The sequence below is a fragment of the Budorcas taxicolor genome, unplaced genomic scaffold (genome assembly GCF_023091745.1).
Source record: "Budorcas taxicolor isolate Tak-1 unplaced genomic scaffold, Takin1.1 scaffold4021, whole genome shotgun sequence".
Lineage (NCBI taxonomy): Eukaryota > Metazoa > Chordata > Mammalia > Artiodactyla > Bovidae > Budorcas > Budorcas taxicolor.
Window position 1 is genome coordinate 1 of NW_026292317.1, and position 15,178 is coordinate 15,178.

General features: G+C 34.1%; 2 protein-coding genes across 2 annotated transcripts; both read left to right on the top strand.

Annotated features, from left to right (window-relative positions):
* The first annotated feature begins 7,377 nt into the window (after positions 1–7,377).
* LOC128071375 (uncharacterized) lies at positions 7,378–8,110 on the top strand. The gene is given in 2 exon segments (XM_052664261.1): positions 7,378–7,571; positions 7,870–8,110. Coding segments are annotated over 2 exon segments (435 nt in total).
* Positions 8,111–10,567: 2,457 nt separating this feature from the next.
* LOC128071376 (uncharacterized) lies at positions 10,568–11,536 on the top strand. The gene is made up of 2 exons (XM_052664262.1): positions 10,568–10,751; positions 11,259–11,536. The coding sequence occupies exons 1-2, from the start codon at positions 10,568–10,570 to the stop codon at positions 11,534–11,536; spliced, it is 462 nt and encodes a 153-aa protein (XP_052520222.1).
* Positions 11,537–15,178: the final 3,642 nt, after the last annotated feature.

Here is a 15,178-nt window from a genome sequence, read left to right on the forward strand (position 1 = left end):
GACCCATATCTCCCGAGGTACGTTCGTATGCCCCAATGAGGTGAACCACGTCTTTGGGATAGGGGAGTATGCCTCGGCGAGAAAGGGACTAAGAAACCATGGTAGCCGAGGGAGCACAACAAGCCTAATATCGCCCGTGTTACTCGACACTACCATGCCCGAATAGGTTGTACAACCCTGAGCCTAGTTCACGAGAGCCAAGATCATCAAATATCACATAAGTTGGACGACAAAGTAGGCCGCCCTCACAGTTAAGTGTAATATAAGTCATCAAACATGAAATAACGATATAAACACAAAAGAGATAAATAACATACTTTTCTACAAACTCTTCACCTAGCTTGGTTATACCTTAGACAAGCATAAAAACACACAACAACACCTCTACAAGCTCATACAAGCATAAAGGTATCCATTTATTACTTTTCCCCTTTTGTTAACTACGTAATTCCTCTTCCGCACAAAATTCAAGGCCCCGAATCTACAATCCAATCATTCTACATTCCTAAGGAAGCCAAAAGACACATACCAAGGCCCTTAAAATCCGCTTTAGAGACAAAATCTCGAGAAGACCTTGAGTGAATTTTAACTACACCTACCCTATCCGAACCCCAATTTAACGCAATGAAAGCTCCAAAAGTGTTTCCATACTCCAAGGATACCTAATCTAAAGCTCAAATATGCCCGGATTACATTTCATGAAAAATCCCCTTTTAAAAAGTTAGGTAATTTGTATTTTAACTCAATTTCAAGCAATTTAACTACACGTGAGCTTCTAACTAGTTTCAATAATATCTAGAGCACCTAAATGAAGCATCTATTTGTTCCAAATATCAACCTAAAGCCAAACCCTAATTTATGTCACTATTCATTGTCTCTTTCACACAATTCAAGCTTTTACCATGGAATTTGTTAACAAGCTACTCAAGCATAGTCTATATAACATATAAAGAATCTATGATACCATATTTAAGCATTTCCATAACCATAATCAACAAATCACAATATAAAAGTTGACATAAACTTTAAACTAACTTAAATGCAAACTCCCTCACCTTGGTAAAGCTAGGAAATGAGGAAAAATAGCTAGAACAACATTTAATCCAAGCAAGAATGGAAGAAAAATGAATAAAGAAGTCAACCCTAAGCTCAAAGGCCTTCACGTTTTTTTCCCTTTGTTGTTGTTGCTCAAGGGTTCCATTTTTTTTTCTTTGCTATCTTTGACCATTGTTGCTTAGTTAACAACTAATATAATATATATAATGGTATCTAGTTGGCTAAAAGCCTAGATCATAAAGGACCTCACATTTTTCCTATGCTGCTGCTGATGCGTTTTCTTTTCTTTCTTTTTGCTAAATTTTTGCTTTAATCTACAAACTAATATATGTACAAATATATATAAGTTAAGTAAATAAATGGCCTAGATAAAGGATTGGCTTATTATAAAATACTAATGGCTAGTTAACTTGGTAGAAATTATTTAGAAAGCTAAATTTCCCATTTAATTAAATTTTACTATTCACTCGGGGACACTAAAAATATTTAATTTCCTCACGCTTGGGACATGAAATGCACATTCTAGCAATGAACAAATATATTAAATACAATATTGTTCAGGGAAAAAATATCAAATTTGAAAAATAAAGCAGTTTAAAATTTTATCCGGGCTCAAGTTAAACCTAAAAATTAAAACATATAAAAGCAAATAAGACCAAACAAAGGCGATTAAGTCAAATATGCACACATAATAATTATTAAATATAATAAATTAAAAGTCTCTCTAGGCTCAGGCAGTTTAAATCAATTAAATATAAATAAATAATAAACATATGATAATCATTTCTAATAACTCTTTTAAATCCAATTTAAATAATTATAATTAATATTAAAAATAATCCAGCTCGTTTGGGTCCGAAAAAGATAAATAAATATAATTATTAAAATAATAAACTAGCTCGTTCAAATCCGGGCCCGAGCTTCCCATTAGAACTGTAAGATAAATTAATTTAAAGTCATGTAAAATAATTTTAAATAATTAAAATAATAGAATAAGTTTCCCGAGAAAATCATTTAAATATAAATTAAATAAATACAAATAATGAAAGTAATAAATTAATGACTTTATGTAAATCAATTAAATATAATTTAAGTAAATACAAATGGTGATAATAATAAAAATAATTATTTCCAGATTTGAGACTTCACATTCAAATAGTGAAATTAAATTATTTTAAATTGTTAGTAAAATAAATTCTAATAAATAAAATAATAATTTTGGGAAAGTCAATTGAATATAATTTAAGTGAATGCAACAGTTATCGTGACATGTTTTTTGAGAATGGTGCAATTTAATAAAATGAATATATACAAATTAATAAAATGTCTATATGCTAGGTCCGGGTCGTCACAGTCCATCTCGCTTTGCCCATTTATTGTTAAAGTATTTCTTCTTTTCGAACCTGTTGTTTCCCTTATTGATCTATTATCACATGGAATCCTCAATTCCTTGATTTCTTATGAGAATTGCTTTATGAATCCATTGGTTTACTATTTCTTTTTCATTATGGTATTGTTTGTTCCTTATCGAATTGTTAGTATTCTGAGTTTCTAATTCATTGGACTTCCTGCACTCGTGATTATTGACATCTCCTTTTTGAATATTGACGATTCCTTACTCGGCACACTATTTCTAGAATGAAATTGGATCATCATTGTTCCTCATTCCTTCTTGCCAAATGTATTGTCCGATTATTGAGTATCAAACCCTTTGTCTTGTTCATAACTATTCGCTTAATACACTTAGTACTTTTGTCATTGTCATTCCTTCTTTATCGTATATGTTCCATTGTCGGGTACTGAGTTATTTATTTCATTTGTGCATATGCCTTTCCTATTGGACTACTAGCTTATTGATTGCCCAAAATTCATTTGGTTTCCTGAATAATTGATTATTGACTTAACTTGGTCCTCTTTATCTTTGCTCATTGTAATTTCCCATGAGTCGTAAAGATTTTGGATTCTTAAGTGGACTACTTACTTTAGTAGAGATATTGTCGTAATAATGTTAACGAGGTTACTGTTATTCTTATTATTGGAGATTGCCTTTAATGAGGGATTATATTTAGAGTTACGTTTGCAGTGTTTAGAACACCCTATTGATATGAAGTATTGATTTTTTTATTTAGTGATGGAGATGAGTCATAAACCAAAGATATCTTAAGGTGGTGACCATAAACTTCTGACCAACCAAATTTATTTTTTTTGAGGTTCTAATGTAAATGGGATCATATGAGTTAGGTGGAAACAAAGGAAGTATTATTAAATTTAAGTGATTGAAAGCCTAGTTGTCCTAGTAAGAGTGAATTTCAAGGACAAAATTCTTGTAAGGAGGGGAGGGTGTAATACTCGTGCCAAAGGTAAGTCGAGATAAATCGATAATTATTAGGAAATGACCCATTAATATTTAAAAGGTTATGAGTGATGTGGAATGTGTCAAAATGATGCTGGGATATTTCAGTGGATGTTGAATTGAATTAAATAAGTTTTACTGAAAATTTATGAATTGGTTTTGGGCCAACTTTGAAATTAAAAATGTATCGATTAGGGAAGACTTAGATGGCGAATTATATATGATGGGAAAGCTCTACGAGTGTAGTTTCTAATGCTTCAAAAGGTTTGCAAATTGAAGTTTTTTAGAAGAAGTTATGACCCTTTTTGTAAAATGTGTCAAAACTTCCTCCAAGACACGAAAATGCAACTTTGTTGTTATTTTGTTTCGATTATGACTTATTCAACTCTGATTGGATTTATTGAATCAAAATTAATTATAATTGTACACATGTTGGTAGTCTTTTACCATTAGAGAGATATTTTTTTTCACCTAGCAAATAAATGCAAGCTTCTAGAAGGGGGACATTTGGCATTAAAAGAAATAAAGGAAGAAAAAAATAAAACAAACAACACACACACACCATACAAGCTAGACCAAAATTGATCAGAAGAGAAAGAAAGGGGGAGAGAGAGAGAGAGAAAGTCGGCCAAGAGAGAAAGAAAGGGAAGAAAGAAAAGAAGAAAGAAAGAAAGAAGGATGGAAGAAAGAAAGGAAGAAGAAGAAGACAAAAAATGAGGTTTTGCCCATGCTTGACCATCTCCAACCACTCTAGATGAGAATTTTTAGTTATGTTGCAAATTTTAGAGTTATAGGTTTTTATGAATGTTGTGTAGTTGTGTATATGCCATGGATAGATTAAATAGATGATATTTCCTTGCTCTAGAACCATGGTAAGTGATGATTTAAGAGTTCTATTGTATATTTGAACATGTAAGCTTGAGTTATGTATGTTGATGATTCCTTGACCTAGGGTTTGTATGATTCATTAAGAATTGAGCTCTTGGTGTTAAAAGACTGCATTTATAACTATATGGATATGGATTTTCTTATTGTTGGGTTTAACTGTTGAAGAGTGGTATTGAGTTGGAAAAAGGGAATGTGGAGCTTTATCTAGGACTTGAGGAATTGAAGAGAAAAGGTTCAATTTTGCTTAGCTCTTGCATCAATCTTCATCTAAGTTGAGGAGATTCTAATTTTTTTCAAAGTTTTTGGAGTTTTTAAGCTTGAATGTTATGTGTGTGCTTATGTCTTTCAAATTGATTCACAACTGGACGAGTGATCCAGTCGAATCACTCGACCGGATGACTTGCCCGGTTATCTCTACCTCTCGTCCGGTCGAGTGGTCTGGTCGAGTCGCTCGACCGGATGACTCGATCGGATGCATATTGCATTTTTCTGTGCTTTATGTTGTAATTGTGATTAAATGCATACATGATTATTCGCTAGGGAGAGTTATTAATGAATATAAATGTATATGTAAATGGTATGGTGGCCTATTTTGCCACCTACCAAATGTGTTATTAAAGTGCTTATTGATTACTAAAATGTTATTGTTTGCTTAAATGTTAGAAGGGCAACCTACTTTGTTGTCCCCTCGCTTAAAGTGCATTGAATGAATGTTTTAATGATTTATTGTGTGTTATTGAGATGTTGCAACCTTTTATCGAGACACGATAGTGTTGTGTCTCCACTAGGTTACAACGGGCTATTGTATTGTGCCTTAGCGGATTTAGGAGAGCAATCTTTTTAAACCCGTGACATCACAATTCTGTTAATGTTTTGTGAATTTGTAATTACTCTATAGTATCAGAAACTTTATTGATAGGGGGTCATGACATTTCTATTTGACTTTATATACATATACATATATACATACATATATATATATATATATGTACATACATATATATATATATATATGTACATATATATATATATATATACATATATATATATATATGTACATATACATATATACATATATGTATATATATGTGTGTGTGTGTATGTGTTTGTATAGGAATATATTTTAAATTATATTTGTGGTTTAGATTTATAAATTAATTTATTTATTTTTTAAATAAGTAGGGTGCTAGTGGAATTGAGAGAAGTTCATTCGATGATACTGCTACATAGTGCAGTGGAGACGGCGAGGATGACGTCATGCCTGTGCTCGACATCAAGGAGTTACGAGGTGTTGTTATACGGTATACTATGTACTTATCCAAGCCCCTAGTATGGTTTTCGTTTTATTTATTTATTTATTATATGATTAATTGATAGAATGTTACTTATGTGCACATTTCGTTTCTTGAATTGATTCGATGGTGTCGTAATTGCTTTTTATAATAATTTTTTTATTTTATTTTATTTCAATTCTTCACTCTATTTGAGGGAGTCATTGCTCTAATTAGGTATTTGATTAATGTGAAATTTTCTATGTTTTTAGAAAATAGAAACGGATTATTTACTATTTAATACAAAGTACACATGTATATAATAGGGTGAAGTGCATCAGACCCCCTTGTACTTTAGCGAAAGTGCACAACACCCCCCTATAGTTTAAAAACCCCCTGAGTTAGTCCTTATAGTTTTCAAAAGTGCACAATACCCCCCTACCGTTAAAAAATCAGTTAAATTTAACAGAAAGTGTATTTCACACTAGTTAAGTGAGATTTTTTTTTGATTTTTAACGAATTTATTCATTAAATAATTATATGAATTGACCAAATTACTTTTTTTTTTGGCCTAAACAAAACAAAAGAGAGAAATGAAAAAAAAGAGGGTATTTACGTCTTTTTTACAAAATCCGTTAAATATGACGGATTTTATAACTGTAGGGGGGTGCTATGCACTTTTAAAAAACATAGGGACTAGTTCAGGGAGTTTTTGAACTATAAGGGGGTGTTGTGCACTTTCGCTAAAGTATAAGGGGGTCTGGTGCACTTCACCCTATATAATATATATACATGCGAATTTGTATGTGTAAACAGTTTTTTTCTTCTATGACCACACTCTCTATGATTCGTAAGCTTCAAAAAGTGTATGAGTAAAGCAATCGGCTACTTTGTGCGTTGCTGTTATAGAGTCTCGTATTGATAACGTTTTATAAAATAATTGTTAGAAAGACAATAATATAGACAATAATATAAGAGACAATTGAGAGAAAACTATAGAGAATTCTATTGATTTTACTATATATTTTGAATTACAATGAAATTTATTTATAGAAAGAATATGATTACTATGTAGTTACTATTCACGCATAACTATTTGCACAGTACACAAAAATCAGCACTATTTGTATAGTAACTGTCGGTGGAGCTATTCATCAGTACTGTTCATATGCGGGATTGGGTCACTGTGCATTACTGTTTATCACTATTTGTCATTGTGCAAACACGGGTGAATATACATTGATTCTTAACACTTAAATGATTCTACAATTTTACTTCTAATAGTTAGTATACATAATAGAAAAATGAGTGGAATGATCAAAACGAAATTCAATTGATAAATTAATGGTCATTTTAGAATTAAAAAATAAGTAAATGACTAAAACAAGACTCATGAGATAGTTTAGTGACTTGAAAAATATTTTTCCCTTTATATTATGTCTTAGATTAATGGAAGACATCCCAATCACCCTCATTGCAGGACTTGACTTCTGCTTAAGAGCACATGCACAATGATCACAGGCAACAAACAACGAGACAACAAAGAAGTTTAAAGATAATTTGCAATGGTCAAGAGGTGACTCATTATCTCTCACAGTGTACCACTTTATCGTGCATAGTATTGTTTAAAAGGTTAGTTTTCGGGCTTAGAGTGAGATGCAATGCACCTTAAATGCAAAGGTCACTCTCAGATTGTCCTCCCTTCAACTATATAAAGACCAGAGGTTCTAGCATCTTTCCATCACTTGCCTTCAACTGATATATTTTCCAAAGTTTCGTAGCTTGGTTTCTTTAAGATCCTAAGAAGACATGGCCCTTACTAAGATGGTTAAGCAAATTGAGATCAAGTTTGACGGAGACGTGTTTCATGAGCTCTTTAGGTACAAGCCGCACAATATATCTAGTATGAGTCCTGATAAAGTTAAAGGTTGTGATTTAAATGAAGGCGAATGGGGAACTGTAGGCTCTATCATTGTCTGGAAATACAAATGATTGGGTTAAAAGTACAACATTGTAGTGTTTTATTTTTTCAATATGTGACACTATTAGTATTTTTTTAATTTTTTGTTTAATATTTGATTGAAAAAAGACGTGGTTCCTTCAAATTTTAAGGGTATCACATATTTAAAAGATAAATGACTACAATGTTACATTTTCGAAAATGAATGAATAGATTGGGTATTAACCCAAAATGATTTTCAAATGCGGTTTAATCTATTAAATAACAAAGTGATAATTCAAGACTTCGATGCTTAGCTTTGAAAATGTACTTTTGTGTAGACTAATATTATTGAACTGTAGATGGGAAGAGTGTGTTGCTAAAGGCATAATTCAAGCCATAGATGAAGAGAAGAAGTCTGTCACATTTGATGAGATTGAAGGAGTCTGTCACCTTTCTCGCAACTTGGTGACATGGAGCTTCGAATACGAGAAGCTGAATGAAGATGTGCCAGATCCGAACACATTCATGGACTTTCTTCTTAATCTCACGAAAGATATCGAGACTCGCCACCTCGGAACACCAAAGCCAGATGCTCACTAATGAAACTTATTCTAAAATTCTCAAAAGCTCAAAAGCATCGCTATCTCAAGAGGCTAGAGCGTAATAATGAATGCCTGCATATACTAAGTTCGTGCTAGACCAGATGCAATCCACTTATATGCATGATGAGATATTATGTGTGAATAAATAAGTATTTGTCTGTGAGATACTGCTTTTTGCTTCCCATAATAATAAGGAAGCGCCATGTAAATTTGTATTAGAATAAATAGATTTCAGTGTGTTTGTCCCGCATCTATGAAAATGAGTCTGAGCTCGATTACTGATGTATGTATGTGGGACGATCAAATCCATCTAGCCAATTATCGATTCTAAATATTAATTATTTTACCCAGTTCAAAGCATGTACGAGTAAATTTTAAAGTAAATCATTTTAAAATTTTCAGAACGGGAAAAATATAATGTAAATTATGTTGTCGTGAATTGTCAACAGTGCTATTCTTCCCTCTCATTTGATGTACTATTTGACATCGTCTCGTCTTTTGCAATCTCTTGTTTAAGGAAAAACTATTAAACATGACCTTATGAACTAGGGGTGAGTCAAGTAAGGTCTACTTTACATTCACGGTCTGACATTTGTTAAGTCATGTTAAACACTTTTCAGTAAGTAGGAGTCACAGGCAGTGCATTTTGCATTATTGCATATATAATAATATCTAACCCCTCTTACTTTAATGTTGGCAACGATCACCGTTGTGTTTGGTGCACGAGTTCAATTTCATCTGGTAAAATTCACACACTAGACACATGTCGACAATCATTTGCCACACATATTTGAGATAGTACATGAAACATGCGGCACTTTATGGGCTGTCAAATTGATTGTCAATATCATCAATTAATCAAATAATTGAATATGATGCCCCATTGCATTCGAAATGTCATTAATCCGATGCCTACTTGTCCCTAAATAGTTACAACAGCTAGACCAAATAATGGATCACCTTTTTCTCTTCTCGTCATCGTCTCACAGGTCAGGTCTCATCAAATAATTGAATATGATTTTGACAAACTTTTAGTATTATACTAGGTGAGCCTGTGCAGTATTGTAGCCTGCCCTATGCATAGGCCAAACCCAATTTACATTAAAAAAAATATCGTAAATAAAATTATTAAATGAAAATATATATTGTTAGTTGCAAGCTTTTTAATTATGATTATAGTTTTAAAACAATTGAAAAGAATATTATAAAATTTCATATAATGAAAATCAACTTGCATCGATGAATTGGAATTAAATGATAAAAAAGATAATTTTAAATCCATAATATAATTCTGACAAAAAAAGACAAGTAAATCCACAGCATAACATTGTGAAAAGTAGTAAGAAAGAGTAAGATGACTTCTGATAAGGAATTCACCAATAAAATAAATAAATAATGAGAAAATATATATTGAAAATATTTTCCCCCAGTGCCACCAAACGCCTTTGCCAAGAATGTCAAGATTTTATCTCTCACATGCATATCTGTCTGCAAAGGCATCCAGAATCAGATTTCCGTGTAAAAATATTGGCAAACAAATCACTGCCCTTTATGAAAAGCAGTTGTATGGTTAAAAAATAGAATCTCGCATATATATCATGAAACTCAATGTGGAGAGGAAAATACCTTTTCCTTAATTTTGATCATCTTCTGAAGAAGTAGCTAAAGCAGTCACAGCCAAAGTGTTAAGAAATCAAGAAGAAGTAGAGTTAGCAGACCATCGTGACATAAAGCAAGTGAAATTCATTATTCTCAACAATTTGTTAACTTTCCAACTTGACAAATGGATAAGTAACAGGAAAGGATTTACCGTCAAAGCAAGTAGTTGAACTTCGGGGTTCTTCTGCTGCAGCGTTTTCTTCACAGCCTTCACGTCGTCTTTCCCTAACCTGTTAGTATAGTAAATTGCATCAGTAACCCTTCAAAATATAAAGAATAATACAGTAATCTTCAAATATAAAAGCTAGAGGAAACTTGACCAATATGCAATCAATACCATGAAACCAAAGCAACTGAGTCTGCTAGAACTTTATGTCACCAATTCACAGTATTTATTCGGTGAGAAAAGATAAACAAAAAAGACAAAGGGCATGATGCTCCTGCAATGCAGGGTCAGGGCAAGGGGAGGAATCACTTCGGTTATATTTTAATAGAATTAGAATTCTGTTAAAGTTAACCCAAATCAAGAGTTAATAAGTGGAGTTTTCAAAGATAAAAATTAATAAATGTCACCGCCTATTAAGATGAGGGGGTACAGAGTGATTTCACCTTTATTTAAAAAATTAGTACATGCAAAGGTCATTGTCAGAAAGTCCCATGTCCCCGACTTGGTCTCGAGATTGTCCTCCCCTCAACTCTATAAAGACCAGAGGTTCTAGCATCTTTCTGTCACTTGCCTTCAACTGATATATTTTCTTGAGTTTAGTAGCTTGGTTTTTTAAGATCCTAAGAGGAGATGGCCCTCAGTAAGATGATTAAACAAATTGAGATCAAGTCTGACGGGGATGTGTTTCATGAGCTCATTAGGCACAAGCCGCACAATATATCTAGTATTAGCCCTGATAAAATTCAAGGTTGTGATTTACATGAAGGCGAATGGGGAACTGTAGGCTTTGTCATCGTCTGGAAATACACACATGGTAAGGCCATAATATTTCTAGTTGTAATTTACTTGTTATGTAACTGGAATCCGCAATTCATCTCTCTTAACTCTTCCTCTGTGTGGGTGTGCATGTGTTTACACAATTAAAAATGATTGGATTAATACCCGATTTAGTTTTTTAGTTTTGTATATTTGATATAGTGGCTCACTATATTTAACAGTACAACATTGCAGTCTTTTATCTTTTGAATATGACACTATTAGTCATTTTTTTTATTTTCGTGTAAAATTTGACGGAAAAAAGACTTTTTGTCAAATTGTAAATGAAAAACTAAAAAATGACTAACAGTGTCACATATTTAAAAGATAAATGACTGTAATATTACACCTTTAAAAATAAAGAACTAAATTGGTTGTTAATCCAAAATGATTTTCAAATACCATTTAATCTATTAAAGAACAAACTGATAATTCAAGACTTCGATGCTTAGCTTTGAAAATGTACTTTTGTGTAGACTAATATTATTGAACTGTAGATGGGAAGAGTGTGTTGCTAAAGACATAATTGAAGCCATAGATGAAGAGAAGAAGTCAGTCACATTAAATGTGATTGAAGGAGATCTGAAGGAGTTGTACAAGACCTTTCTCTCAACTGTTCATGTTGACAAACATGGTGTGAACAACTTGGTGACATGGACCTTCGAATACGAGAAGCTGAATGAAGATGTACCAGATCCGGACACATTGATGGACTTTTCTGTTAATCTCACGAAAGATATCGAGACTCACCACCTCCAAGCACCAAAGGCAGATGTTCATTAATGAAACTTCTTCTAAAATTCTCAAAAGCATCGGCTATCTCAAGAGGCTAGAGCGTAATAATGAATGCATATAATAAGTTCGTGCTAGACCAGATGCAATCCACTTATATGCATGATGAGATACTATGTGTGAATAAATGAGTATTTGTGTGTGAGATACTGCTCTTTGCTTCCCATAATAGTAAGGAAGCGCCATTTAAATTTGTATTGGAATAAATAAATTTCAGTGTGTTTGTCCCGCATCCATGAAAATGAGTCGGAGCTCGATAAATGATGTTTCCAACTATGAGACTATTACTGAATCCTAGTAGAGTTAGCTCAATTCTAAGTCTAAATAAATGTTTGAAAATAAATACAAGTCCAATTTAATGAGAATAGACGTAGGAATTTCAATCCTAGTAGAGTTAGGTTTAGTTTCCTATGAATAGGACTTTTTAATTGATAATTAATTGCTACGAGAGCCACACTCCACGGGGTGCAGGGGGGTTAGTCGTCGACTGCAAGTGTTTATTGCTTTTGCGAGAAAAAATATGAGTGGGGAGAGTTTAGAGTTTAGTTATACATAAAGTTCTAAGTGTGAGTGTTTAAGCTTTTTTGTTTTAGATCTCTTTCCAATCAAAATGGTCGGTCGCATTGGAGCTATTATTGTTGAATAGTGAATTTTTCAGTTCTTTGAATTGTGGACTAAGCAAAGGGTCTAAATACTTTAAAAATATTGTGTGCTTATTTCATACATATGTGCACAATCCAATTCCCAACATGTATGTGGGAGGATCAAGTCCATCTAGCCAATAATCGTTTTCTGAATATTAATTATTTCACCCAGCTCAAAGCAAATTGTAAGACATTTGAATGGTTTTAAATTAAATCATGTGCACTATCGAAAAACACTGGCCAGGTTCAAATATTTTTCCACTGCTTCATAAGTGCATTGCTTAATTAGGACTTATAAAACCGTGTCAGGTTCAAATATTTTTCCACTGCTTCTGTGCTTCATAAGTGCATTGCTTAATTAGGACTTATAAAACCATTTACAGACATGAGAGTCAAGTAACTCTTCACTATTAGCTCATAACCACATGGCATCGTTGAGGCAAATTTTCATATTCGTTTTGTACAATCTCAGATTCATGGTTATCATTTACTTTTTCAGCTTGAACAATGGCAGATTTAAACTTGCACTCAAAAGGGGCACCACTTAACTCCATCTTTAAGAGTCTGTTTGGATTGAAGGGAATGAGGGGAGCGGGAGGTAAGAGGAGGAATTGGAAAATGTTTATTATGAAAGTTTTTCAAGGAAGAAAAAAGTGGAGGAGTCAAAGCAATCCCTCCTAAGCCCACTTTTTTTTTCCCTCCAATTTGGAACAAAATGGAGGGGAGGGAGAGTCTAACTCTTTCATAAAAGTCATTTTACACAAAAAAATTTATCCTTTTGTTCCATTTTCTTTCTTATCTAAACAAAAGATACACATAATCCTTTATAATACTCTCATTTTCTCAAAATATCCAATCCAAAGAAGATTTAATCATCTCCTCTACTCTCTTTTATGATTCTCACTTTTTCTCTCATTTATTAAACTCCTTCCCCTCAATCGAAACACACTGTATCAGTTGAGGATCACCCCTTAACCAAGTATCAACATAATTTTTTTTATTATTTTTTTTTTTGGAAAAAACCGAAGATTGCCATCTATCAAATAGGAGACTGAGAACATTAGGATGGGCAAGAAGACAATGGGTGAATACTTTAAGGAATTCAAGCAATCAATGATGAGGTTGCAGTCATTCAGAAGTCACTAGATGATGACGGTCATCACCTTTGGAGGAGAGTTGGGATCCAAATATAAGTATTGAATTTATCACCTTATATAAATATTTATGATATGATATTGTAGGGGATGCCAGTAAGGAGCACCTACTTGGTCTTCCCCTTCTCATGTACCTTTATAAAGCCTGAAAAGAAATATTTCTTGGCCTGCGCTGCTTGGGCTCAAGCTTGACCCTTGCCCTTTGAACCATTTTTTCGAAAAGGGGTCAAGGTCTCTTCCAGCTTGACAAGTTGGCTGGTAATGACCACCCCTGCTCTGGCAGTTATTTGCTTCTTCTACTGCTACCTCTTTAGGGAAGTTTTATGTATTCTCTTCCCCTTGTCCTTTGGGTCAGTGCTGGTCAGGGCAAATATTTCAAGATGGCTTGGGAGAGGGGCGTCGGGCATGTATTTCTTGGAGGCCTTGGAAGAAACCTCTGGGGCCTGACCCTTTTTCCTCGCCAGTTGTTATGATAAAACCTCCTCGTTAGTATAGACAAAGTCCAAAGGATCCATACCTGCAAGTGCCAAGTCGAGGCAGTGAACGAGATAAAAGTTAAACAAAATAATGAATTCGAAGAAAAGAAGGATAAACCATCTCTACCACATCGAGCTCGAGACTCGTCAGATGTTGACACGGCCCTTGCCCTGGTTTGGCCTTTCTTTCCCTGGCAAGGTATGAAATGTTCAGGAAACATATCGGGGTAAGAGATTGTTGGATAAGCGGGCTTAGCCCCAAACAGGCCCAAGGCCCATATTTTGTCCCATATAACTATCTCCGAGCCCTCTACCAAATCATGTAGGTCTTGGAATTCCTGGAAAGCATCTTGCTCCTTTGGAAAAAGTTGAGGAGCCTTGTTCTTCCCGTCTCAAAGTAGTTTTCATTCCCTAGGGATATTCCACTCCTCGGGAGACTTCACGTAAAAATACTTGTTATGCCACCCTTTGAAAGATGAGATGACTTTCAGTTAGCAAAAATAGTACACTTTTCCCGTGCACAAAAGTAATACCAACCCTTTCTACTCGGGGCTAGCTTCAAGTTAAAGAACCTTTGGAATAAAGGGCTGGTCAGTGTGAACTTCATCTCCTTGGCATGCACGTAAAATAAGACCATCATACCCCAAGAATTGGGCAGCAACAGACCAGGGGTAACCTCAAAATAGTCCAATATCTCAGCTATGTAAGGGGGTACAAAAAGGCAAATGAAGATGAAGAAAATATCATAAAAGTCATTTTTTGTTGGGTTCCATCTCGCATGCGATTTCATCCCATTTTGGAATCCTGATTCTATTGTTGAAGGGATAACACCACTGAACAATCTAGCATTGACCTCTGCCTTCTTGGTAAGGCACTGTCTCTTGTAACAAACAAATATCTTTTTCTTCCCTAGCCTCACCTTTGTACTTTCGACGGTAGTGGCACTCTGCGCGATCTTGTTAGAATGAGACCTCGGAGCTAGGAATGGATTGGGAATAGGAGCAGTTGGGAGCTCAACATGGCGAAGGGTGAATCTCTTGATCCTGCATACTCTTCAGCATCAGAAAATCCCTTACAGTGCTGCATTCTCCTTTTCCCCAGTACCAACTTCATTTTTTGAGCCATCAACAGATGGGTTGTCACTAACCGTAGGCATGGCCTCCGAAGATAATTCAAGCCCAGTCTTCTCAACCCGGCAATAAGAGTAAACTGACTCAATCTGTGAATCCGTCTTCAACCCTAACCTAGCCATGTATTAAGAGAAATGAAAGGAAGAGAAAAGGAAAGAAAGACGTACCTAACTGAGCGAGGGTTCGCTCGACTTGAATGTTGTGGAAGTACTGTAAGTTCATTCATATC